This window comes from Oncorhynchus keta, chromosome 28, assembly GCF_023373465.1.
Source record: "Oncorhynchus keta strain PuntledgeMale-10-30-2019 chromosome 28, Oket_V2, whole genome shotgun sequence".
NCBI classification, from domain to species: Eukaryota; Metazoa; Chordata; class Actinopteri; order Salmoniformes; family Salmonidae; genus Oncorhynchus; species Oncorhynchus keta.
The window spans coordinates 11993067-12019614 of record NC_068448.1 but is presented as its reverse complement, the minus strand read 5'-3'; the positions used below and the strand labels follow the sequence as shown (position 1 = coordinate 12019614).

Here is a 26548-nt window from a genome sequence, read left to right as displayed (position 1 = left end):
AGGTGTCAGCACATGCCTACAGGAATCCGCTGGGCCTCTGACTGACTCCAAGGCAGTTTGGTTTAGCACAGGGGTGGGAAAACGTTTTGGCTCGAGGGTCACTGAATATTTTTTGGGGAGCCACTTGTTTGTCATAATCCATGACAACGCACCACTCGATATAGGTCCATGACAACGCACCACTCGATATAGGTCCATGACAACGCACCACTCGATATAGGTCCATGACAACGCACCACTCGATATAGGTCCATGACAACGCACCACTCGATATAGGTCCATGACAACACACAACACGATATAGGTCCATTCCAACGCACCACTCGATATAGATCCATGACAACGCACCACTCGATATAGATCCATGACACCGCACCACTCGATATCGGTCCATGACAACGCACCACTCGATATCGGTCCATGACAACGCACCACTCGATATCGGTCCATGACAACGCACCACTCGATATCGGTCCATGACAACGCACCACTCGATATCGGTCCATGACAACGCACCACTCGATATCGGTCCATGACAACGCACCACTCGATATCGGTCCATGACAACGCACCACTCGATATCGGTCCATGACAACGCACCACTCGATATCGGTCCATGACAACGCACCACTCGATATCGGTCCATGACAACGCACCACTCGATATCGGTCCATGACAACGCACCACTCGATATAGGTCCATTATAAAACATACTACTAGTTTTAGATGTTCAAAAGAGGCCTGGAATGTTTTTTGTTTGCCCACAACAAAAAGTATTGAATGGGCTGATGTCTTGTTCCCACTCCCAGTTTAGTTTTCTCCCAAGTCAACACAACAAGCCGAGGTACCGCACCTGTAGACTTCCAGTCATTGCGCTAATGCTAGTTAGCATTGGCTCGTGAAACTACCACTAACGTCCTTCATACAAACATGGTAACCACAAATTCATCTGACTCCAGGTACGTAGAACAGAATCTCCCAGTATCCCTTTAAGAAAGAGTGAATCCAACTTCACCACCCCAATTTAACACCTGACATAACTCTATGAAACATTCATGTGAAACAGGTGCATCCCATCCCACTCACTTAGTAAAAGGTGAACAGCTCCACAGTGATCATCCCAGAGAACAGGTTCTATCACTCTGCTGGGACTGACCTAGCTTTGCCCTGAAGGGGAGACGCTGAGCCTAAATGCAGTGATTAGGCCTAATGCTAACTTCATGCATGGTTTAACAGTGATAATATATACCCAGTCTCTAAACATGTGGAAAGTCATGCTTTGTCATTCTGATTTAACCTAGGCCAAGACAGAATGTCTCCTGTCTCATGTTACAACAACGAGGCTAGAGCAATATTCTGTAGTGACGTTTTGAAGCGTGTGAATCTGCAAGCTACCGATCAAGACTTGTATCCAAGAAGAGCTGGGTCGTTATCAATTTGAAAGGAAAAAATATGCGATGCCAACTGGAGACAACCTGAACTTATCCAACCCATTCCCTGTCGACTCAACATGACCCAAGTGCCTCTTCCAGGAGGAACCCATTCCTTGTCGATTCAACATGACCCAAGTGCCTCTTCCAGGAGGAACCCATTCCCTGTCGACTCAACATGACCCAAGTGCCTCTTCCAGGAGGAACCCATTCCTTGTCGATTCAACATGACCCAAGTTGTTGCCACATACACCTCAACAACTACATGTGGGGTAGGATGACACACACACACCTCCTGGGACAGAGTCGAGTGGTGACGGCCGCGCCTCCTGGGACAGAGTCGAGTGGTGACGGCCGCGCCTCCTGGGACAGAGTCGAGTGGTGACGGCCGCGCCTCCTGGGACAGAGTCGAGTGGTGACGGCCGCGCCTCCTGGGACAGAGTCGAGTGGTGACGGCCGCGCCTCCTGGGACAGAGTCGAGTGGTGACGGCCGCGCCTCCTGGGACAGAGTCGAGTGGTGACGGCCGCGCCTCCTGGGACAGAGTCGAGTGGTGACGGCCGCGCCTCCTGGGACAGAGTCGAGTGGTGACGGCCGCGCCTCCTGGGACAGAGTCGAGTGGTGACGGCCGCGCCTCCTGGGACAGAGTCGAGTGGTGACGGCCGCGCCTCCTGGGACAGAGACGAGTGGTGACGACCGCGCCTCCTGGGACAGAGACGAGTGGTGACGACCGTGCCTCCTGGGACAGAGACGAGTGGTGACGACCGCGCCTCCTGGGACAGAGACGAGGGGTGACGACCGCGCCTCCTGGGACAGAGACGAGGGGTGACGACCGCGCCTCCTGGGACAGAGACGAGTGGTGACGGCCGCGCCTCCTGGGACAGAGACGAGTGGTGACGACCGCGGCTCCTGGGACAGAGACGAGTGGTGACGACCGTGCCTCCTGGGATAGAGACGAGTGGTGACGACCGTGCCTCCTGGGACAGAGACGAGGGGTGACGGCCGTGCCTCCTGGGACAGAGACGAGTGGTGAGAGCCGAACCCCCAAGCTGACAAGGTAAAAAAATTGCCGATCTGCCCCTGAACAAGGCAGTTCCTAGGCCGTCATTGTAAATAAGAATTTGTTCTTAACCGACTTGCCTAGTTAAATAAAGGTTAAATAAAAAAAATGGAAATTGAGAGTGTGAATTATTCAGCCCTTTGCCCACCCTAAGGAGAAACATGGGATGGGAAACATCATTAACTATTCACAGTAGAGAAAAAGAGAAATGCTCACTAACAGGGATGTAAACAAATTTGTGTCCAACATTTTTGAGAATTAATCTTGTTGTGCATATGGAAAATATCTGGGATCTTTTATTTCAGCTCATGAAACATCTGACCAACACTTTACATGTTGTGTTTATATTTTTGTTCAGTGTACATTGACCATGTTCCCATCCACAGTTTATGCAAGTAAAGTCATAACGTATAAAAGAAAATCTATAATCCATTGCACCGTTTTTTTCCATCTGGGGCCGACATCAGAGAGGAAGAGGGAATCCGTTTCTATGGGCTTATTTTGGATCGAAGCCTGTCGCCTGCATTCCCACCTTTGGGGAGGGGACAGGAACATCGTCATTATATACAGATCTCTGGACAAATACACTTTTACGCCTGTATTAGGTTAAATACATACAGACCGCATGAGAGAGGAATGCAATATAACGACCAGAGGGACAGACAGTTAGTGAAAGTGTGCCTTTGAAGAACTAGTCAAATGATTGTCAGGCAGCTCTGCAGTATACTTAGTCAGGCTACACACAGTACGTAATGCGGGCACATAGATGAACATTAGATGGTATGGCAGGATGGCTGCTACTGCCTGAACAGAGATGACTATAAATCTTTTTTTTATTTTTATAATGTCAAATAAAAACTATGTAATAAAACTGAAATATGTTATTATTTCATAAAAATATAATTTTTCTATTGGTTTCTACCCAATGTGGACATGACAGAGACAATGGAATATCTTCAATGTTTTGGAAATCTAATGCTCCCTATTTTTGGCTTTGGAATTTCCATTAAAAAGCTCTAAAATCATTGTAATGTCATTTCATAATGCATTTTTACATTTTTATTATCCGAACCGATTTTTTTTTTTTATCAAACAGAAACAACCTCAAAAAACACTAATCGCTCAGCACTTTGTAAAAGCAAAGGGGGAAAAATTGTATTTATTGCAGATTTCAAAGTGCCTTGTGCTATTTCCTGCAAAATCCAATTCCATGATGACGGAATTGCGCGTCGTAAATATTCAACCTAGACTTTTAACTTTTTAATTCTATGTTTTGCATACCCATTATTTTATTAGCATTTACTGGTAGATATAACTTGGAACATCTTTCACTGTCGGTCTTACCTCCACCCAACAACAATCTGTTCGCCGCCCCACTCGTAACAGCGAAGAGACAAATATGACCTTTTTAAGTTAATTTCCTGCAATTCTAAACATTTTGCCATGTGGCGTAGTGATAATGTTGCCATTTGAAGCAAGTTTGCTGCAATTCTACACATTTTGTCATAGGGTGGAGGCAAATGTTTTTAATTTCATAACTGATGATCAAATGGTCCTAACCCAGGATGGTAATTTGACCATACTTACTATAAAATGTAGCTAGTTGGCCGCAAGACTAACTTAACAATCAAAAATAAATTGCTGACATGGGCTAATTGAGTGACTGCTGATGCACAACCAAATTGCACCTTGTGTATTCTATTATTCTAACTGTCAACAGTAAGTTGAGACCCCGATTGAGTTCCTTTTATTGAAATGGGCTTTTATTGAAATTGGCTTAATCAGCTTAAGGAATCTTTTTTTCATCAATTATATAACAAAGATTAAAAAACACATTGTTAAAATATTATTTTCATTGGCCCAAGTGGGCCACTGATGGGGATGAATGACTGGCACAGAGGGTTTCCAAAACCTCCCTGTATGTGGAACCCTGACACACACACACACACACACACACACACAATTCCTGTGACGTTGTTGCCTCTTAAGGAAGATGGTTTATTTACATTACTGTTTGAATAAATAATGATGGTCGCAGTATCGAACCCTGAGTCTTGGCACAAAAGTCACATAAGATGCACTCTTGCCCGAATACAACATCTGCGTGTCAATTTGATATAGGCTAGCTAGCCCATTTCAATAATGGTCTGAATTGGTGCAAGCTTTACTATATAGCCTATGAACTCACAACAAGTGCTTGTTCCAAAAAGCTCTACTGTAAAAGTACACAGACAAAAAGAGCTTGTTCCAACTAACATCTGGTGCAAGAGTTAACAAGGCCCACAGTATCATGTCCAGTTGAGTCTAAATCCCCTAGAGAGAGTAGGGGGATGCTTGGCTGAGCTTCAAGCTGGACAGTATGCATCTCTCAGCTTTTAAGTCCTTGTTACCAGTTATAGCCAGACTTTAACCCTACCTCTATATACACACACCACATAGACCTGGGTTCAAATACTATTTGAAATCAAATACTTCAAGTGTTTGTGCTAGCTTGCCTGGAGTCCCAGATGGGCTGCGTTTACAGATTTTGGACTATTCCATTGGTCCATTTAACCAGGCAATCCATGATGTCAACTTTTATTTAAACCCAGGTCTGATACAGCAACAAAACACAAGGCTCATCAGCTGTTATAAAACTAGAGGAAGGAGCGGTCTGTCAGTCACAAGACTGTCATCTGTCTCAAGTAAAGCCCCCTAGGCTCTGGCTGGCTGGCAGGCAGGAAAATATAACATGGTACTTTACTGCAGGCTCAATCCCATCCACGTTGTACACAGTTCAGTTCAGACAACTTGACCAAGGGAAGGAAGTGGAAGTTAAGGACCTTCCTTATTCTTGTTCTCCATCATGTCTTATCTACAGTGCTGTCACTAATGGTTGTAGTTGGACGATTAACGAGTCGGATGTCACCTGGGTTCAAATAGCATTTTAATTATACTTTGAGGTATTGGGGTGAGGTTTGAATTTGCACTTTGGGGACTATTCCATTGGTTAGGCTACATTGCGCAAGAGAGCGCTCGGTCAAGCACAGCTCCAAGCATTAGAAAGAAAAACAAATAGGTCTAGACTGCTACGAAATGGCTGGATGATAGCGTAGCATAGCAATGTGCTGCTGATGTCCTTATTTTTCAGACTGTCCCCATTTCAATGCCTCTGAGGCTGAAGCTGTTTCTGTCTGTGTTTCTCTAGATCCACTAGCCCGCCTAGATTGGAAGCAACTGGCAATAATCTGGACTGGCCAACGCAGCAGTAGAAGTCAGTAAGTAAGTAAGGCAGGACCTCATCATATTGTCCACACACACACCACACACACACACCACACACACAGCAACAGAGCTCCTGTGCTTCTAGTTTCAGAAGATGTTAAATAGAGAAAAATGCAGAAAACTGTTTCCTATGGAACAATATGAAAGCAGCAACTGACAAATACCAGATTCAAATATCAACTGACCTCTGTCATAGGCCTGCCTTAGTATCCCAAAACACCAACAATAAAGTATAATTCCTGAGTAAACTCAATGAACCCTTGCTGACGAAGGCAAATACCTCAACAAGCAGAAATTAAGCCTAATGCTTCTGTCAACCATGAGAAGTAAAGTTGGGACATTTCTCAACCATCAAGTAGGAGAAACAAAACTTAGCTAGGCCAGGTCAGTCACGCCTAGTCACTCCTGACTGAACACTAACAAACACAACACAGGGGGGCTTTGAACACACAGGCACACACAATCTTCCTAACTATATCTGACCCCTCCCTCCCTCCCTTCCTTCCTTCCTTCCTATAAGAGCCGCTCATGCCACTGCAGCACACCAAGGCTAGGTTCCAAAAGGCATTTTTGGGACACAACCAAAGAGTCTAGTTGAATGGCTTACTAACTGCAACCATGACTGTGACCAGCTGAATGAGGCTCATTGTCCTCACTGGTCACTGGGGGCTTAACACACACACACACCACAGTCTTGTTATTTAAGAGGACACTTGGCTTGCCTCTGTTCTCCTCTAAACAACCCAACAGGCATTTCCACTCCGGTGCGGCTCTGTTCTGTGGTGGTGGTGTTTGTTATGTCCACGGGCAGGCAGGTTGGGGAACAAGATATGCTTCTGTGTAACCACGTTTCCATCCAAAGTCATACAGTATTTTTTTAAATCACAACAGTTGTGACAGAAACAGGAAGTTCAGGTACAATTTTATAAATGCAGACAGGTCATTTATTAATTTAACATGGTGGGATCTTTTTGTGTTAGTAAAATTAATTATGTGAGAAATGGCAGTGGAAATGCTTTTAATGAGCAAATATTGATTTAATAATATCCAAGTAAACTTGGAGTCACGTGATGATCTGGTGTGTGGTCCTCCCACTCTGACTCGGGAAACCATGCAGTTTATTAGGCTACAGATGAAATAAGTTATGATGAACCTCACAGGGTGGTGAAAGTTGATGGTGATCTTGATGTTCCTTTCCAATAAATATTGAGAGTCTGATTCTGGTGAAATGATGATCGATGCTTGACTGCTGTTTGGCAAATACAAATATTCTCGCTCTTATCCATAATAATCTGATTATGTAGACTAGCCTACCCGCACGGTCTTCCTGCACCACATCTGCGAGTCGTTGGCTAGAGATCACATGACAAGACCAGAGTAGAAACATTTGCTGTTTAACAAAACAGTTTTTGTAACAAAACTATCAGTAGAGTTGAAAATGCACTGAAACACATTGAACTTTCAGTACATAAGCCTTGACTAGAATACAGTATATACATATTAAGTGGGTAAAACAGTTTTTGAACATTATTAAAGTGACCAGTGTTCCATGTCTAGGTACAGAGGCAGCAGCCCCAGAGGTGCGTTCGGTTCAACGTTTGTTACGTTGTGTGTGGCAGTTTGTACTGAATGACACGTTTCCTCAAAACAGTGCGCAGCATTCTTTAAGGCTTTTGAGGTTCTCTGATTTGGTGAGTATGGCCATTAACAAAAAATAAATTAAAAATTTGCAAAACTTGTGCCGCACACCATACAACAATCAATCAATAGGAATACATAATCACGCCGTTCTTCAACGGTTTCTGTTTCATTAAACACTTAACAACGCTCCATCCTACTTAACGCATCCCAGGGACAAACAATGATGTTATAGTGCAGCTGTTGGAGGGATGGGGGCCTGTGCCACATGTGGCCACACACACAACAAACACTTCCCCACCACAACTAAACACACACACACAGCTCAAGCTCATATTGAGTGTGCCTAAGCAAATGAAGAAGCCTATGTCATTGGTGTGTGAAAATGTTACTCTCTCAGGTCAAGCCATGCAGAGGGCCGTAGCCATGCAGAGGGCCGTAGCCATGCAGAGGGCCGTAGCCATGCAGAGGGCCGTAGCCATGCAGAGGGCCGTAGCCATGCAGAGGGCTGTATGATATCACATCCTGTCCTACGCTACGTTGACTCATAGCAACATTTTAAATCCTAGAGCCAACAGGTGAATGTACTGTATGAATAGGTGATGAGTATCAGTACTGACGTTTCATCACAATGACTGTCAAATCAAATTGGTCACATACACATGTTTTTCAGATATTATTGCGATTGTAGTGAAATGCTTGTGCTTATTGTCCCGACAGTGCAGTAAACAAGTAATCTTAACAATTCCACAACAAATACCTAACACACACAAAACACAAACATATCCTAAGTAAAGGACTGGAATATATACATATATGGCTGTCATCTACCATTCTGCAGTCACAAACCCACACAGTGAGAAGCAGGTTGTGCAATGCAGAATTACTCGACTGAAACCCCTACATTCCATTAATTAATACATCCACTGACGGGTAATGTCACCGTCAGTCTCAGGTTAACACAGCAACATACTGGTTCTAGACACCAACCGTGAGTTGATGGTCAACAAGATACATGATTAGCAAATTTAGCAGATGATTCTGACAAGTGTGGCTTTGATACTCAATCGTGGATATGTAAGAGAATACACATTAATCAATGACTTTACATACAGAACAGCTATGAAATGATTGATTTGAATGATTCAACCTAGACTAGGACGAGACCGTTACAGACAAGAGAAACCCACGGCCACGGCCGAGCCATTCTCTTTCTACTGTCTGTCAATGCAATGCTAACAGAAAAGGGTTGCTAGCTGGATAGCCATTCAGACATTACTGGCTGAATATGATTGTGTGTCTATATTAGCTTCAAATGAATGCTATTCACCTTGTACACTAAGATAAACATAATGCATAGTGCTAATTTGATAGATACCGGTGTGGGTTAGCTAGCAAGCTACATGGTGTGAATTTGAATTCACTCCCCTACGTTAGCCTCATCACCCTCCTTACCTTCCGATAGCTCCAATTCCAACTCCGCCAAATGGTCTCGAACCTCTTTCGGTATACCGGAAAAATCCACGCCACGGTCCGCCATGACGTAAAAAGAATACAACAAAGTGTGCTTTAAGTAAAAACGAAATCTCTTCTATTTCAAAATACTGCCTTCAAAACACGAAATATGCATTTGAATTGAAGTGACAATCCATTGCGCCGACTGCTCCCTCCGCCATAAGAGGGAGAATTCACCAAAGGCAAATATTAACGGTCACGCGATCTCTGTACTAGAATCGCACTAGCGGCATGGCAAATTACTGCACCCAAAACATGCTCTATATCGAGACATACAGCTTGTCCTCCCTCTCGTGTTCATCTAGAGATGTTACAACTGTGTACAATAAAACGGATTTTATGGTACAGTTGTAAATCCTACAGTTGCATCAGTACAGTTTAATTTATATGACACACTGAAGATAACCTGGGTGAGTAGTCATATACTTATCATACCAACGTGTGGCCTCGCTGCTCTTCCATCTCATATGCATCATAGAGTAGACTGTAAAAGCACCCGATACCATTGCAATCAGTCGATATAATCGGCAACTATCATCAGAAATCAAGCGATATGAATCAGACAGTGAGTGGGGCGCCGCATGACCCACTAGTTGGTCAGAATGTTCAAATCAACGTTTCATATCGTGGTGTGGATGTACGGTAGATCGAACTGGGCCTGTATGGGGTGGTATAAGATGAGCATGCCTCCAACATCAGGGTTTTTCCTTCAGACACTATTAAGGTGGCTACCCTGCTGATTCCACGGGTCACCTTAGAGAAAATATGAAAACAGTTGTCCAAAAAAAGACTCCCTTAGTCTGTAAGGGGCGTAATCAATTGTGTTCCAGAGATTAGCTAGTAGGGGTACATTTGGAAGGATCATTCAGGTGGCGATGAACCACGTGCGCACTGGCCCATGCCAAGTAACGACCTTAGTCTGTTTCTGAGCCAGGAAATTGTCACTTATCCTTGATATTGATGCTCTCATTATTGTCCTCAGTACATCGCTGATGCAGTTACAGATGGCAACGCGTGGCAAGCATGCATGTAGTAATTATAAAGTAAGGACTGCACAGATTAGTTGGAAAAAGATCTTCCGTACAGGGATAGGCTACTGCAGAATTGAGAACTCATTTTAGTGAACAAGTAACACACACACAGAGCTGCACTTCCAAACCTCCTGCCAAATGTATGACCATATTAGACACACTCCCCATAGATTACAGACCCACAAACAAATCAAATTTTGATTAACTCCCATATCTACTGGGTTAAATACCACAGTGTGCGATCACAGCAGCAATATTTGAGACCTGTTGCCACAAGAAAATGGCAACCAGTGAAGAACAAACATTGTAAATACAACCCATATTTATTTTCCCTTTTGTACTTTCACTATTTGCACATCATTACAACACTATATAGACAATGACATTCAAAACATCTCTAAACCTTTTGAACTTGTGAGTGTAATGTTTACTGTTATTGTTTATTTTACTTTCGTTTATCATCCATTTCACTTTCTTTGGCGATGTAAACATGTTTCCCATGTCAATAAAACCCCTTCAATTGAGATTGAAATGAATTGAGAGAATCTATTGTGTTAAATTGTCAGAATCAAATATTACAGAAATGTTTGATATTCATTAAGTTATTTGTTTAATTAAAGCTGCAGCACGGTAAGTGTTCATAGTAGTTTCACTTAGACATGCATGGAAAAGTAAATATATTCATATAGCCTAGTACAGATATGTACAGTACAATAAGGACAATTAAAAAAATTATCAGTCCAACAATTCTTTCATGGGAGTAGGAGTGAAAAATGTAAATACAAAACAAAGTCTTCTCATAGGTAAAACTGTTATTTTTCTTATACAATTATGTTACTTGCTCACAACCACTGTTCATATTTTGAGAGGGGTAAAAAAAAAAAAAAAAAAAAACGATTTCCATGAAGACAATGTAACAATAAGTTATTGTGAGTAACAGGCAGTCCAGACACAGCAGAGTCTCCAGCCATGGGAGTAGAATCAGGATTCCAGTTCTATGGTTCCGGCGTCGTCCGGCTGTTGGGTTACACGAAGTCTTTTTGATAGGGAAAAAAAAATAAAAGACATTGATGTACTAAAACAAATACATTTCTATATCTTATCATTACAACACAAAAATATATAACAGAGGGAGCGTTTATCATGCCAGAGTATTTGTATATAGTCCTCGTGACAATAGCACGCAATTTAAAAAATACTGGATAATTTTTTTTTTTTTAATGAAAGAATGAACAAAGTGCCAATGACAATTAACTGATATGAAAGCTAAATAAAGTAGAGTTTTTTCCATTTCATATGAACAATCGTCTATTTATAAAAGGGACAGCTAGCTAGTGCCAGCTCAGAGTACGACACAACGCCTGACAGGGTAACCATTGGGACGGTCACTGTAGGGTAGCATACCAAATCGCACCCTATTCCCTATATAGTACAGAGCCCTGGTCAAAAGTAGTGTAATAAAATGGGGAATAGGGTGTACCATTGGCACTGTGGTACAATGACAAAGCAGTTATGTGAGATGTGTCAGTAGTTACTGAGTAGCAATCCTTGTTGGGCCAGTTTCCTGAACACAGATTGAATCTAGCTCTGGTCTAAGAAGTACCTTCAATTGAGAATCTCCATTGAACATGCTTTTTAGTGTAGAACTAGGCTTAATCTGGATCCGGAACCAGTCCCATTATGTATAAAATACATTATCAAGACAAAAGAATTAGCACACTTTTGATGTTACTGAAAGAGAACCTGTGTTCAGGACAAACCATAGTTGACACAAAGAGGAAAAAAAAGGAAAATAATTAACGATAAACCTGCATATTTTAGTGCATTTAGACATGCGCTTATGTTTTTGGGACTGATGCCCTAGTTATTTCTGTAAGATTAAACACTGCAAATGGTTACACATAGATGATGGGGGAAGTTCTAAACCAATACAAAACAACAAGATTAATCGCTTGTTGTTGTGGTGGTTTGTTTTTCTAAAAACAAAAATGTCTAAAACTAAATAGGGGAGATCCCTGAAGAATTTAAACTGTTCTGAGACTGCCATAGGAGTTCTGAAGGAATTTCCCTCAAAGTTCAATTTCCCATCCTTGTGAGACGGTGAAGGTCAAATTACTCCACTAGATGGCAGTGTATAACACACAACAATGATAATGTGGTGAGACGCCATGGTGACATTTTACATGTACAATATGAAAAATTCTCACCATGTAAAAAACCATTACCCCATTGCTAATGGTTTTTAATTTCTGAAACATTTTTTTTTTCTTCCTAAGGCAGAACCATAAGGTGTTTTCATGCAACCCAATCTTTGAGAAGGATGTCAGAGGCACGAAAGTGATTCTTTAAGGCAAAATCGTTTTCAAACGATGTGTGTGTCTGAGTCCAGATGTGTCAGTGCTGTTTGTAAAAACACACACACACACGCTCGGCTAAAGAGTAACATGGCTTTGTTTTGGATAGTCATTAATAAAGAACAGCCAGGTTTGTGTTCATTAGTGCACTCAACGGAAAACGTTTCATAACGTTTTGCAACAGCAAACGAAAATGAGCATGTGCCTTGTTGTTTCAGTCCGTTTTGTCGTGTTTGGTACCTAATGAATGCGACCCTGGAGACTTAACAGCAGCCCACCACGCTCCAGAAAGCAGCAAGGTTGAAGCACTAAAGGTACCACCTCCAGAAGGTTCAGAAACAGACGAGGGCGACAAAGGCCAGTTAGGAAAAGCTTTTCCTATCAGATAAGATTTCATAAAAGATGGTAATGACATACATTTAGAAACAAATAAATACAAAAATTGCACGGGAAAGAGGAAATGGTTAGACAGAGGACAGGAGGTTGGATTTGTTTAGTCAGATGCAGTCCCAAAGAAATTCTGAAGCTAAAAGTGAAAAGATTTTCTTTGAAAAACACTTAAGTGTATAAATCATTTGTAAATGAGTGTACACTAAATACATTATTTTTATCTTTCCGTTTCTGTCACACAGAAGATCATTTGGTTCTCTATGGCCCAAGCTGCAAATAGTAATGTGCCGATAAATTTGTAAAAGAAAGCTGCACAGGAATACAACAAAGACGCTAATATAACAAGATGTCAAACGCTACCAAACAAGATCTTGTTTCATCAGACCTTGAATCAACAAACTACTTGATGTACACACACATACACACACACACAATAAAGGGCTAAAAATAAGGTCAAGCTTTTTCGTGAACAACTGCGACAGATCCTCAATGAAATCGCTTACAAAACTGCTAGGGATTCAATAGATAAAATTGAAAATATTTTAGAGTATACAAAACTATTGCATCTATGGAGTTGGAGCTTAAATCATTAAAACCCATTTTTGTGTGTGAATAAAACGTGTCAACATGTGCAGGAGAGCAAGGCCACAACCCCCTGTTACAATAGTATGGACCCCTGCAGTGATCAGGGCTTTGGTATATCACTTGATAAACAACAAACACGAATCAATTCAATGTTAACGCTGAGTATATGTGTTTGGTATGTGTGTGTTACCGTGTGTTAGAGTCTGAGTGTCCGAGTTTATCACAATGACAGTTACGACACTCGGGACGATGCTATGCAGTCCTTACAGTCCAGTGAAGTTCATAGAGGCTGAGGCAAGGCGAGAGGGTTGTAGGGGGGAATACGAGGGGTGTTGAGTCCAGCCCCTGTATATAGTCTATATATGGCATATTGAACAGAACAAGAAGCTCTTCCTCTTCTATCGTCCCTGTCTATTCCCAGAAGGCTGTTGTTGCTGAACTTCAGCAAGGCTCCAGGCCTGACACAAAAGTGGCTGACACAGCATGGGCAGAGAGTAGAGGAGGGAGGATTGTATCATGTAACTACTCCTCTGCTCACCTGAGAAGGTTTATTTGACTAGGAAGGCATGACTTATTTTTGAGTTGCTCTCTTCCTCCTCTACCCTCTCCTGTGCTCTCCTCCTGCCCATGTAGGGTGGTGCCTGGTGCTGTGTGAGCCGTACAGTCCCGGGCTGTAGTGTGTGATATGCTCATCATCTGGCAGAGTGGTGCGAATGTGTGGCCATGATGATGTGGGAGGGTCCATCCCTCACGTCTCTCCCTCCATCCCCCTCTTCTCTCCTCTGCTGGTGCTGCTGGTGTTGACCCATCCTGGCCAGCACAGACATGGCCTCGGCGGCCGCCCGGATCCTTATGCCGTTGGGGCCCGAGGAAGGAGAGGGACTGGGCAGGGAGCTGTGCTGGATGACGGGTGCTGTGGAGCCGGTGGGCTCCGACATGTCTTTCATTATGCTGTCTTCTCCTACAGCACAGAGACAAGAGTTCCAGGGATGAGTTTACCCATTTACGTGGTAGAAAGAACAGAGGCACCAGAAACCACAACAAGCTATTTCAATCAATTAACCCCCATTAATGAAGACATTTAGCATATGTACTTACTGGCTCATCGGTTCTAACAACAAAGCCTTTTTCTTATTCCGACCATGATGATCTCGTGATCTGACCTAGACACTGACTAAGAGCCACGGTAGTGATCTGACCTAGACACTGACTAAGCCACGGTAGTGATCTGACCTAGACACTGACTAAGCCACGGTAGTGATCTGACCTAGACACTGACTAAGCCACGGTAGTGATCTGACCTAGACACTGACTAAGCCACGGTAGTGATCTGACCTAGACACTGACTAAGCCACGGTAGTGATCTGACCTAGACACTGACTAAGAGCCACGGTAGTGATCTGACCTAGCCACGGTAGTGATCTGACCTAGACACTGACTAAAAACCACGGTAGTGATCTGACCTAGACACTAAGCCACGGTAGTGATCTGACCTAGACACTGACTAAGCCACTGTAGTGATCTGACCTAGCTACGGTAGTGATCTGACCTAGCCACTGACTAAGCCAAGGTAGTGATCTGACCTAGCCACTGACTAAGCCACGGTAGTGATCTGACCTAGACACTGACTAAGCCACGGTAGTGATCTGACCTAGCCACTGACTAAGCCACGGTAGTGATCTGACCTAGACACTGACTAAGCCACGTTAGTGATCTGACCTAGACACTGACTAAGCCACGGTAGTGATCTGACCTAGACACTGACTAAGCCACGGTAGTGATCTGACCTAGACACTGACTAAGCCACGGTAGTGATCTGACCTAGACACTGACTAAGAGCCACGGTAGTGATCTGACCTAGCCACGGTAGTGATCTGACCTAGACACTGACTAAAAACCACGGTAGTGATCTGACCTAGCCACGGTAGTGATCTGACCTAGACACTGACTAAGCCACGGTAGTGATCTGACCTAGACACTGACTAAGCCACGGTAGTGATCTGACCTAGACACTGACTAAGCCACGGTAGTGATCTGACCTAGACACTGACTAAGCCAAGGTAGTGATCTGACCTAGCTACGGTAGTGATCTGACCTAGCCACTGACTAAGCCACGGTAGTGATCTGACCTAGACACTGACTAAGCCACGGTAGTGATCTGACCTAAACACTGACTAAGCCACGGTAGTGATCTGACCTAGACACTGACTAAGCCACGGTAGTGATCTGACCTAGACACTGACTAAGCCACGGTAGTGATCTGACCTAGACACTGACTAAGCCACGGTAGTGATCTGACCTAGACACTGACTAAGCCACGGTAGTGATCTGACCTAGACACTGACTAAGCCACGGTAGTGATCTGACCTAGACACTGACTAAGCCACGGTAGTGATCTGACCTAGACACTGACTAAGCCTAGGTAGTAATCTGACCTAGACACTGACTAAGCCACGGTAGTGATCTGACCTAGCCACGGTAGTGATCTGACCTAGACACTGACTAAGCCAAGGTAGTGATCTGAACTAGCCAAACACACTGACTATATAACGTTATAAAAAGTGCCTTGCATCAAACAGCATGAGAGGTTTCTGTGTGTTTTCTAGATGCCACTAGCAAGCAGGCTCACCCATACTCTTCTGTCGAGTGGTGACAGGGCAGTCCTTATGAGCCAGCAGCAGCTGTTTGAGATGAGCCACCTCATTCCTCAGTAGAGACACCTCATTCTGAGGAGACACAGTAACACAATGAGTCAATACTATTATTATTAATAATTACAATAACAATGAGTCAATACTGCTATGTTTTCTCACACCAATACACAAACAGAGAGGGGGTAACAATGGTCTGAAGTCACTGTTGATGAAGCAAATGAGAATGATATATATTTATTGATGTATTTTTGGGGGGGACTGGGACAATGCACATCAAGTAACATTGCTGTAAATGTGTCAGATTTAGCAAGCTGGCAGTTTATCTGTAGTCCCTGGGCAGATGGATAAAAACATTTTAGAAAGCAGCATGGTATGCACATCTCCAATGTATGGGGCAGGAATAAAGCATTGGGGACTGAATCGCAGCATTGAACTGTGTGATAAAGCATTAGGGACTGAATCGCAGCATTAAACTGTGTGATAAAGCATTGGGGACTGAATCGCAGCATTAAACTGTGTGATAAAGCATTGGGGACTGAATAGCAGCATTAAACTGTGTGATAAAGTATTGGGGACTGAATAGCAGCATTAAACTGTGTGATAAAGCATTGGGGACTGAATAGCAGCTTTAAACTGTGTGATAAAGCATTGGGGACTGAATCGCAGCATTAAACTGTGTGTGATAAAGCATTGGGGACTGAATCGCAGCATTAAACTGTGTGTGATAAAGCATTAGGGACTGAATCGCAGCATTAAACTGTGTGATAAAGCATTGGGGACTGAATCGCAGCATTAAACTGTGTGATAAAGCATTGGGGACTGAATAGCAGCATTAAACTGTGTGATAAAGTATTGGGGACTGAATAGCAGCATTAAACTGTGTGATAAAGCATTGGGGACTGAATAGCAGCTTTAAACTGTGTGATAAAGCATTGGGGACTGAATCGCAGCATTAAACTGTGTGTGATAAAGCATTGGGGACTGAATCGCAGCATTAAACTGTGTGTGATAAAGCATTGGGGACTGAATCGCAGCATTAAACTGTGTGTGATAAAGCATTGGGGACTGAATCGCAGCATTAAACTGTGTGTGATAAAGCATTGGGGACTGAATCGCAGCATTAAACTGTGTGTGATAAATCATTGGGGACTGAATAGTAGCATTAAACTGTGTGTGATAAAGCATTGGCCAGCAGCATACCACCCTGCATACCACTGCTGGCTTGCTTCTGAAGCTAAGCAGGGTTGGTCCTGGTCAGTCCCTGGATGGGAGACCAGATGCTGCTGGAAGTGGTGGAGGGCCAGTAGGAGGCACTCTTTCCTCTGGTCTAAATAAATATCCCAATGCCCCAGGGCAGTGATTGTGGACATTGCCCTGTGTATGGTGCAGTCTTTCGGATGGGACGTTAAACGGGTGTCCTGACTCTCTGAGGTCATTAAAGATCCCATGGCACTTATCGTAACCCGGTGTCCTGGCTAAATTCCCAATCTGGCCCTCAAACCATCACCGTCACCTAATAATCCCCAGTTTACAATTGGCTCATTCACCCCCTGTAACTATTCCCCAGGTAGTTGCTGCAAATGAGAACATGTTCTCAGTCAACTTACCTGGTAAAATAACGGATAATTAAAATTGGGGACTGAATAGCAGCATTAAACTGTGTGAGCTTTCCTTTTTTTCCCTCTGACATGACTGTTGACTCGCAACGATAATGCTGAGACAAGTCAAACTGGATCGATAGACATATCTCAATGAGTGGGTGGCTGAAGAAAGGAGAGATGAGAGCAGAGTTGTGTGACCTTACACTCACCGCCAGGGAGACGTTCATGGAGGAGAGCTCCTCGGCCTTCTTCTCCAGGGAGTTGACCCAGACTTTGCGTTTCTGTCGGCAGCGCGAGGCGGCTGCCCGGTTCCGCTCCAGGAAACGCTGCCGTCTATCGTCCGGGTCGTCCCCCACTGCACGCCGCCGCCGACCACCGGTAGGCTGAGCCGGAGACACCTGGAGGGGATAGGGAGAGAGAGGGGGGGGTGGTAGAGTCATAGCAGCAGGCAGACATGGGTTGAGACAGGGGAGTGGGCTAGACAGGTTGAGCTCAACACTGGAAGTCCCAGAACAAGACTGATAAAAAAAAAAAAGTATTTTAGTGCCTACATTATAATTTTATATTTTACTGATGTCAATGAAACACGAGTCATGAAGATCCAAGTCAAGAGGGTTTTGATAATTGTCTATTGTGGCCACAAAAGTAAGTGTCCATGTGTACTCTTTACAATTTACATGCGTGCGTGTGTGTGTGTGTGTGTGTATATTCATTTCGAGATCTTTTCTACCTCACCTTTCCATCTCCTCATTTGAATTCCATTATGTCACTGTCACTTGACAACAATGTTAAGTGTGAGTGGACATCTATCACCCACCAGGTGCTCTTAGAGAGTTCATCAATGAGCTTGACCCCTTGATAGGCTAGTTTCCTGACAATGACTCACCACTCATCATTCTGGGCAACTTCAATCTCCCAACATATGCCTTTGATTAATTTCTTTCCAACTCTTTCTTTCCCCTCTTTGCCTAATTTGACCTCACCAGTCCCACTCACATGCCAGGCATTACGCTCATCTTCCCTCTCCAGGTCTCTGATCACTACTTTGCTTCCTTTTCGGTCTCCCTTACCTCCAACCCTACCCACTTAGCCCCTAAACAGACGGTCACCTGTCGTTGCAATCTCTCTCTCCCCCACTACTCTCTCCTCTTCTATCCCATCATCTCTTCCTTATGCTAAATCCTTCTCCCCCTGTTTCCTAATTCTGCCTCTTCGACCCTACTCTCCTCCCTTTCCACATCCTAGGACTCGTACTGTCCCCTTTCCTCCCGGTCGGCTCGGCCCTCCCCTCCGGCGCTTACAGAACAGGGCTAGGACCCGGTTTTCCACCTTAATCCTCCACCCGCTCCCTCCTCCCTCTCTGCGGGCAACTTTGTCAACCACTTTGAAAAGAAGGTTGACGACATCCTCTCCTCATTCAATCAGCCTATTGAGTCCACTGATCCCACTTACACCGAACTACCCTACGCTTTGACCTCTTTCTCCAGATGAAATTGTGAGACTAGAGGTCCGGCTGCCTGATAACCTGCCCGCTCAACCCCATCCCCTCATCCCTTCTCCAGACCATCAACACATCCCTGACCACTGGCTGTTTCCCCTCTGACTTTAAAATGGCCAGAGTCGCTCCCCTCCTCAAGAAACCAACATTCGACCTCTCTGATATCAAAAAGTACAGACTGGTAACCCTTCTTTCTTTTCTTTTCTTTCCAAAACACTTGACCGTGCAGTTTTTCACTATCTCTCTCAGAACAAACTTCTTGACCCCATAACCAGTCATGCTTCAAGACGAGTCACTCAACCGAGACTGCTCTCTTCTGTGTCACGGAGGCTCTACGCACTGCCAAAGCTGACTCACTCTCCTCCTAGATCTATACGCTGTCATCAACACACCAGATTCTCCTCCTCTGAACCACCAGATTCTCCTCTACACCCTCTCAGACTGCAAAGAAACTTGGCGTGACCCTGGACAACAAATCCTGAGACAAATCGTTCTCTGCAAAAACAAAAGCAGAGACTCGCTCCTGCAGGTTCATGCACTACAACATCTGTAGAGTACAACCCTACCTCACACAGGAAGTGACACAGGTCCTAATCCAGGCACTTGTCATTTCCCGTCTGGACTACTGCAACTCACTGTTGGTTGGGTTCCCTGCTTGTGCCTTGAAATCCCTGCAACTTATCCAGAATGCCGCAGGCCACCTGGTGTTCAACCTTCCCAAGATCTGCCATGTCACCCTGCTCCTCCGCACACTCCACTGGCTTCCAGTCGAAGCGCGCATCCATTACAAGACCATGGTACATGCCTACGGAGCAGCAAAAGGAACTGCCATTCTCTCCCTACCTTCAGACTATGCTCAAACCCGATATCCCAACCTGAGTACTACCAAGTTCTGCGTCTCTTGGCCCTCCAACCCCTCCGGAAGGGAATCTCCCACTCAGTCCAGTTCTTCTCTGTCCTGGAATCCCACAGAGTCCCTGTCCATCTTCCGAAAACATCTGAAACCACCCTCCCACCACTGACTTGGCTGATAGCTACTTAAGAAACGTGGTTGTTCCACCTAGCTATCTTAAGATGAATGCACTCTAAGTTGCTCTGGATAAGAGAGTCTGCTAAATTACTAAAATGGCTGTGCAGGGGAGGGTCCATGTCTCTATGTTGTCCTACCTGTGGCTGTGCGGGGGAGGGTGCGTCTGGGTGCTGCACCAATAGCTGGCTCTGCTCCATCCTCTGAGGGTGCATGGGGCTGCCGGCCACACCCCCCATCTGACCCCCTAAACTCTGCTGTGCTAGTGCTGCCTTCAGCCTCTACAGGAGACAGGACAACCAGGGATATGTTAACATTAACCCCCACACACACACACACACACACACACACACACACACACACACGCACGCACGCACGCACGCACACACGCACACACGCACACACACACGCACACACGCACACACACAACACTATACACACAGAGAGACACAACCACACACACCTGTCCATTCATGTTATCACTCCCAATGTACCTGCTTAAACACACCTGATTATGTATCTGATCTTTTCCTATACAAGCACTTTGAATGTTCATCAAAACTATTATTGGACTGCAATCTCTGTCATGTGATGAACATACAGAGAGTGGGAGGGAACAAACGCTATAGGGAAGAAAAGAAAGCAAGAGAGAGAAGGAAAGGTGAACCGGAGAAAGGCAGAGCGAAACAGAGAAAAGCAAGATCGAGCGCTTAGAGAGATGTTGAGTGAGAAAGAGCAAGAAAGCCAGAGCGACAGAAATAGAGAGAGACAGAAATAGAGAGAGAGCTCTCACCATCTTGGCCTCAGAGTGTGTGGTGTACGCGGAGTGGGAGCCGCTGCTGCCGCCTCCCAGAGGAGGACCAGGGATGCCGGGAATGTTGGGCACCATGTGCAGAGGCCGGGCCAGCTGGAGACAACACACACGCACTTTAACGACCTAGCTAGGTCGGTCGGAGCTCAGGCTGGCAAAGTGAGATACTACCTCAATGTCAGTCTTTTCAAAGTGCTCCATATATGCTTCTATGTGAATCAATACACATTATAGACAACTCGTGCAAGCATAAAATTTCATTATTTAAAAAAAACTGGATCAACCTAGACTTTGACTGATATGTTGCTACTCCCTTAGCGAAGGTCAGTTTTCACGTCAATCAGAATTGGCAACAACCACAGTTCCCAAACCAGACAAGGACAGACAGGTGGGTGAAGGCAGGGCACGTACAGAAATGACAGAGGGTATCTGCATAGGACCAGGCAGGAGCCCATTGGTAAGGTGCATCATCACGGGGTAGTGGCCAGTGGGAGAGCTACAGAAAACAAAAAGAGGTAGAGGGTTACTGGTGGAAGAAAAACATCTATTTAAAAAGCTTCATCTTGCCCTCTGATAGGGTAGGTGGAATTGACACCATATTGGACACACCTATCCAATCATTTCAGATGTACAGAAGTGGCCTAGTGAGTAGGTATAGAGTTAGTTAGAGATCTATTCTTTGTATCTGTCCCATAATGGCGACTATGACATCACAGGTAGATCCATTGAAGCCATCTCCATTATGAAGTAGTCCATTTTATTTTTGTGTTTGAAAAAAGCAGAAAGCTTATAATGATGATTTACCGACACCTGCAGTGCTGGAGTCCTGAACCAAATCCTGTGTGTCATTCATTTACTGTGGCCATGGCAGTGATACTGCTTAAAGCCATTTACAAACCAGGTAACCCAATTTGAAGGAGAATCCAATACTCTGATCATTGGCTAATCCCACCCGACCCATAGGAATGCCCACAAAAGCTGACTACTTTAATATGGTGGAAGCCCTCAATGGCAATGCAAAAACAGGTCAAATCCAACGAGATCTCTCGTAACTACATTGCCTTCAGAAATTATTCACATCCCTGGACTTTTTCCACATTTTGTTGTGTTACAGCCTGAATTTAAAATGTAGATTTTTTTGTCATGGCGCACACACACACACACACACACACACACACACACACCGCCCCATAATGTCAAAGTGGAAATGTGTTTTTAGAAATTTTTACAAATTGATTAAAAATGAAAAGATGAAATGTCCCCTTTGATATGGCAAGCCTAAATAAGTTCAGGTGTAAAAATGTGCTTTACAAGTCACAAAATAAGTTGCATGGACTCACTGTGTGTGCAATAATACTGTTTAACATTATTTTTGAATGACTACCTCATCTCTGTACCCACACATACAGATAATTGCAAGGTCCCTCAGTCGACCAGTGAGGTTTTCCAATGCCTCGCAAAGAAGGGCACCTAATGGTAGACGGGTAAAAAATAAATAAAAAAAGCAGACATTGAATATCCCTTTTAGCATGGTGAAGTGATTAATTACACTTTGGATGATGTACACCCAGTCACTGCAAAGATACAGATGTCCTAACTCAGTTTAGGGCTGTCCCAGACTCCCCAAAAAAATAAAGTCAGGACAGTTGTCTGTTCTTTCGACTGATCTAAAGAAACATATTTTTCCATGTATAGACACATCCTATGTGTTTTAATCAAATCAACTATATGCACTGAGCTTGTCTGATGCTTTAAGCACACTGTTTGATGAAAGACACAAATTACTAGAGGGAGTGCGCCCTCAATTGATTTGATTGTGCCGGGCCTGGCTCAGACTTGCTGTGCTGAAAAAAAAGACAGCGAGTGACTGTGTGACTAGCACCCATTGTCTCGCTCTCCTCCCTGCTGCAGCGATCACCACAGAGCATCAATGTACATTGCACTGTCCATGTTAATGAAGCGAAAACATAATAACAGTCATTTCTGACTGAAAAGTTGTCACCGAAATCCCTAATTTGTTAAGGAGAAAAAAATTCCCTATTCCCTCAACCCTTGCTCTCTTTACGTGACATAAATGCATCGCATACCTTAAATCACATCAATAAATTGGTCATAGACTCAATGCCGCAACACGTGACAGCAAAATGGATGCAGAGGACGTGACAAACTTGAAATGAGAGAATGTTTACTGGTTGCTCAGGAGGTAAAGGAGAAGTTTGTTGTGGAAAATAGTGCAGATCAAGAAAAAAATAAAGGTAAGGAGCAAACGCTGTGTGCATATTATTATTATTATTATTATTATTATGTGCCAAACAGGTGCTGTTAGATTAATGTCATTTTTCTGACTGTTTGGAACAATGTAAACATTAAATCAATTTTAAGCCTACTCGAGAGTCTGTTGTAATATTTTGTAAAGCATTTATTACAAAGAAGACTAACAGTCACATTCATTCGTGAATACATTTTCCGAAATGGAACGGTTTAGGCCCATTTATTGTTTATGCTAATTATTCCACGGCCACTTTATTTTATTTTAAAACAAATGCTTGATTGTATTTCAAATCATGAATGACTCGTATGCTGTGTGATGACATATACAAATAAATGATAGATTGATACAGTAGCCCATAGAAGTATTGAAATATAATCCTAAGTAAGTTACAGTGTTAAGACTAACAGGCCTACAGATCGATGGTGGTTATACTCTGTGTTGTCTGTTCACACTGCTATGCTTTATCTTGGCCAGGTCGCAGTTGCAAATGAGAACTTGTTCTCAACTAGCCTACCTGGTTAAATAAAGGTGAAATAAAAAAATAAATAAAAAATACAAGGCTGCTATACCCTGCCTACTAATGATGATGACATGACTTATTATAATAATAATAATAATAATAATAATAATAATAATAATAATAATAGGAATGATATCAAGGAAAAAGGAGGGTTATTATTATTATTATAAATATACTTTTCTCTGACAAGAGTGTAAACAATAAATAAATACCAGAGAGAATGGTCTGTAAAGCCTTTATTACATCAAAGCACAGACTTAAAACAGCCAAACTTGTGAAATTGTTTATCCAACATGTGGTTGCATGAGGGTCGATGCTCACGGTATCAATAAGCTATTAAACAAACACTTAAACAGGTTACAGAAGCAGGAAGTGTCATATTTCAGTAGATGTAAACACAGCAAAAATAGAAAATTCCCTTTTCAGGACCCTGTCTTTCAGCTGATCGTCCTTGCAGTGGCAGACCACGTGTAACACCTGCACAGGATTGGGACATCCGAACATCACACCTGCGGGATAGGTACAGGATGGCAACAATAACTGTCCGAGTTACACCAGGAACACACAATCCCTCCATCAGTGCTCAGACTGTCCGCGATAGGTTGAGAGAGGCTGCGAGGGGCTGAACTGAGGGCCTGTAGGCCTGTTGTAAGACAGGTCCTCACCAGACATCACCGGCAACAACGTCGCCTATGAGCACAATCCCACTGTCACTGGAACAGACAGGACTGGCAAAAAGTGCTCTTCATTGACAAGTCAATGTTTTGTCTCACCACGGGTGATGGCCGGATTCGCGCCTATCATCGAATGAATGAGCGTTACACCAAGGCATGTACTCTGGAGAGGGATTGATTTGGAGGTGGAGGGTCGTCATGGTCTGGGGCGGTGTGTCACAGCATCATCGGACTGAGCTTGTTGTCATTGCAGGCAATCTCAACGCTGTGCGTTACAGACATCCTCCTCCCTCATGTGGTACCCTTCCTGCAGGCTCATCCTGACATGACTCTCCAGCATGACAATGCCAACAGCCATACTGCTCATTCTGTGTGTGATTTCCTGCAGGACAGGAATGTCAGTGTTCTGCCATGGCCAGCGAAGAGCCTGGATCTCAATCCCATTGAGCACGTCTGGGACCTGTTGGATCGGAGGGTGAGGGCTGGGGCCATTCTCCACAGAAATGTCCGGGAACTTGCAGGTGCCTTGGTGGAAGAGTGGGGTAGCATCTCACAGCAAGAACTGGCAAATCTGGTGCTGTCGATGAGGAGGAGACACTGCAGTACTTGTTCAGTTTGTCTCAATTGTTGAATCTTATGTTCATACAAATATTTACACATGTTAAGTTTGCTGAAAATAAACGCAGTTGACAGTGAGAGGATGTTTCTTTTTTGCTGAGTTTATATGGTTGATATATAAAGCCAGGCACATTTAACAGACACCACGACAGCCATGCTTGCAGCTTTACAGCAAAGTAAATGGCTCGTCTCTAGCCTAAACGGTTGTAAAAAAGGATTTATGTAGGATTCAGCATACAAAAGCCATCTTTAACTGGAGCTCCAGGCCCCATGGAGGACTAGCCTGGGTCCAGATCTGAGTAGTCTTCAAATCTAGAACCAGGCTTGTGCAGGACCAGTCACTCACCCCAGCAGGGTGCGGTTGGAGGGTGGGGTGGGTGTGATGACGGAGGTGGGTGAAGGCATGGTGGGCTGCAGGGCGTCAAAGCCCAAGTGGAGTGGCAGAGAGCCTGGTCTGGGACGCATAGGGAGGGCACCGTGCCTCACGATGGTGGGGGTGGGGGCAGAACTCAGCACTGACCTCGGGGGAGTGTCCTGAGAGAAGACAGGAGAGATTGTTAGTTCAACAACCAATGTTTAGTAGTGTTAGGTTAAACATTTTCAGCGTAAATAACTCACGGACACTACAGAAGATTAACCAAGTTTAATTCTTCCCAAAGGGTTGTTACAGCTGTATTCAGACAGAAAAAAAAACATTTCTCAACATCACAGGTGTATTATATCCCACTTAAGACACTCCTCCTTCTCTCCAATCCTTACATCTTATGGTTCCACAGGAAGAAGGTAATAGGATAATAAAATGGTTTATTATAACTCCCTTCAGGGGATCTGAGCTGACCTCCTGACCTAAACCCCTCCTTCGCCTAATCCACAGATGTCCATCTGCTTCTCCTATAGCAATCCTGTGATCTCCTCCTGTCCACACAGCACATTCCACAGCCACCGTCTTTCTACAGATCTCACTCCTTTATATACTATGCATCTACTATGCTGTGATCTATCATGTCTTTAATATCTCAATGTTCAAAGTTTAGAATCCAACAGTAGAAGGTCAATTCTAGGTTTAATACAGCCTCTTTCCCAATGCATTGTAGATTGTTTCTTGATAGCTCAGACATAGTAAAGATCCTGTCAGACACTCCCCATCAACAAACCACAGTGCCCACCCATCCTGGTCTCGCACACCTACCGTTCCTCTGGCACTCCTCGGTCCCCTTCCTTTGGGTGTGACTGTAGGGACATGACTGGCATGTCAACCCATAACTCTAATCCTAACCAGAACCAACTTGGTAATTCAACATGGGTTTGCTGGTCAGTCATGTCCCCTAAGTTTTGAACCCTACCTTTCCTCGACTCACCATGGCATCCCTGCTGCTGTCTGACATGCTGGAGAAGGAATCAGGACTTCCTGGTGGGGAAGAGTCAACCTCCACAGGCTCCTCCTCCTTCACCTTCATGGCTTCTGCTGACGGTGTCTGCAAGCTCATGTGTAGGGCCACCTCTCTGTGGGGGGCAGGCAGCTGGAGAGGAGGGGAGGGAGGGAGACTGAGACACTATAAAGCACAGCAGAGATAGGATGGGGCTATGTGACCGACTGGATTTCAATCC

The 26548-nt window shown here is 44.2% G+C and overlaps 2 protein-coding genes and 1 long non-coding RNA gene across 10 annotated transcripts in view; all 3 read right to left on the bottom strand.

Moving 5' to 3' along the window:
- The window catches only part of LOC118372333 (disco-interacting protein 2 homolog B-A-like), a 101458-nt gene extending 92298 nt beyond the window's left edge, over window positions 1-9160 (bottom strand). The window contains exon 1 of one of the 4 annotated variants that reach the window (XM_052484808.1): window positions 8846-9160. In XM_052484808.1, the coding sequence (XP_052340768.1) occupies window positions 8846-8930 (85 nt within the window). In that variant the 5' untranslated portion in view covers window positions 8931-9160. The remainder of the gene's footprint in view (window positions 1-8845) is intronic. The other 3 variants (XM_052484807.1, XM_052484805.1, XM_052484806.1) reach the window with 3 other exon arrangements.
- Window positions 9161-10240: 1080 nt separating this feature from the next.
- The window catches only part of LOC118360595 (cyclic AMP-dependent transcription factor ATF-7-like), a 43828-nt gene continuing 27520 nt past the window's right edge, over window positions 10241-26548 (bottom strand). For 2 of the 3 annotated variants that reach the window (XM_052484802.1, XM_052484803.1), the window contains exons 5-12: window positions 26284-26460; window positions 25287-25474; window positions 21268-21352; window positions 20839-20952; window positions 20186-20326; window positions 17730-17918; window positions 15895-15991; window positions 10241-14226 (exon numbers count right to left, since the gene is read on the bottom strand). In XM_052484802.1, the coding sequence (XP_052340762.1) occupies window positions 13958-14226; window positions 15895-15991; window positions 17730-17918; window positions 20186-20326; window positions 20839-20952; window positions 21268-21352; window positions 25287-25474; window positions 26284-26460 (1260 nt within the window). In that variant the 3' untranslated portion in view covers window positions 10241-13957. The remainder of the gene's footprint in view (window positions 14227-15894; window positions 15992-17729; window positions 17919-20185; window positions 20327-20838; window positions 20953-21267; window positions 21353-25286; window positions 25475-26283; window positions 26461-26548) is intronic. The other variant, XM_052484804.1, reaches the window with a different exon arrangement.
- LOC127913194 (uncharacterized) lies at window positions 14249-15887 on the bottom strand. Of its 3 annotated transcripts, none has more exons than XR_008085164.1 (4): window positions 15463-15887; window positions 15203-15428; window positions 14985-15086; window positions 14249-14916 (listed from the first exon to the last, which is right to left on the bottom strand). It is a non-coding gene; the product is annotated as an uncharacterized LOC127913194 (long non-coding RNA). The 3 variants fall into 3 exon arrangements; XR_008085162.1 differs by having other exon boundaries at window positions 14249-14634; XR_008085163.1 differs by having other exon boundaries at window positions 14249-14634; window positions 15203-15304.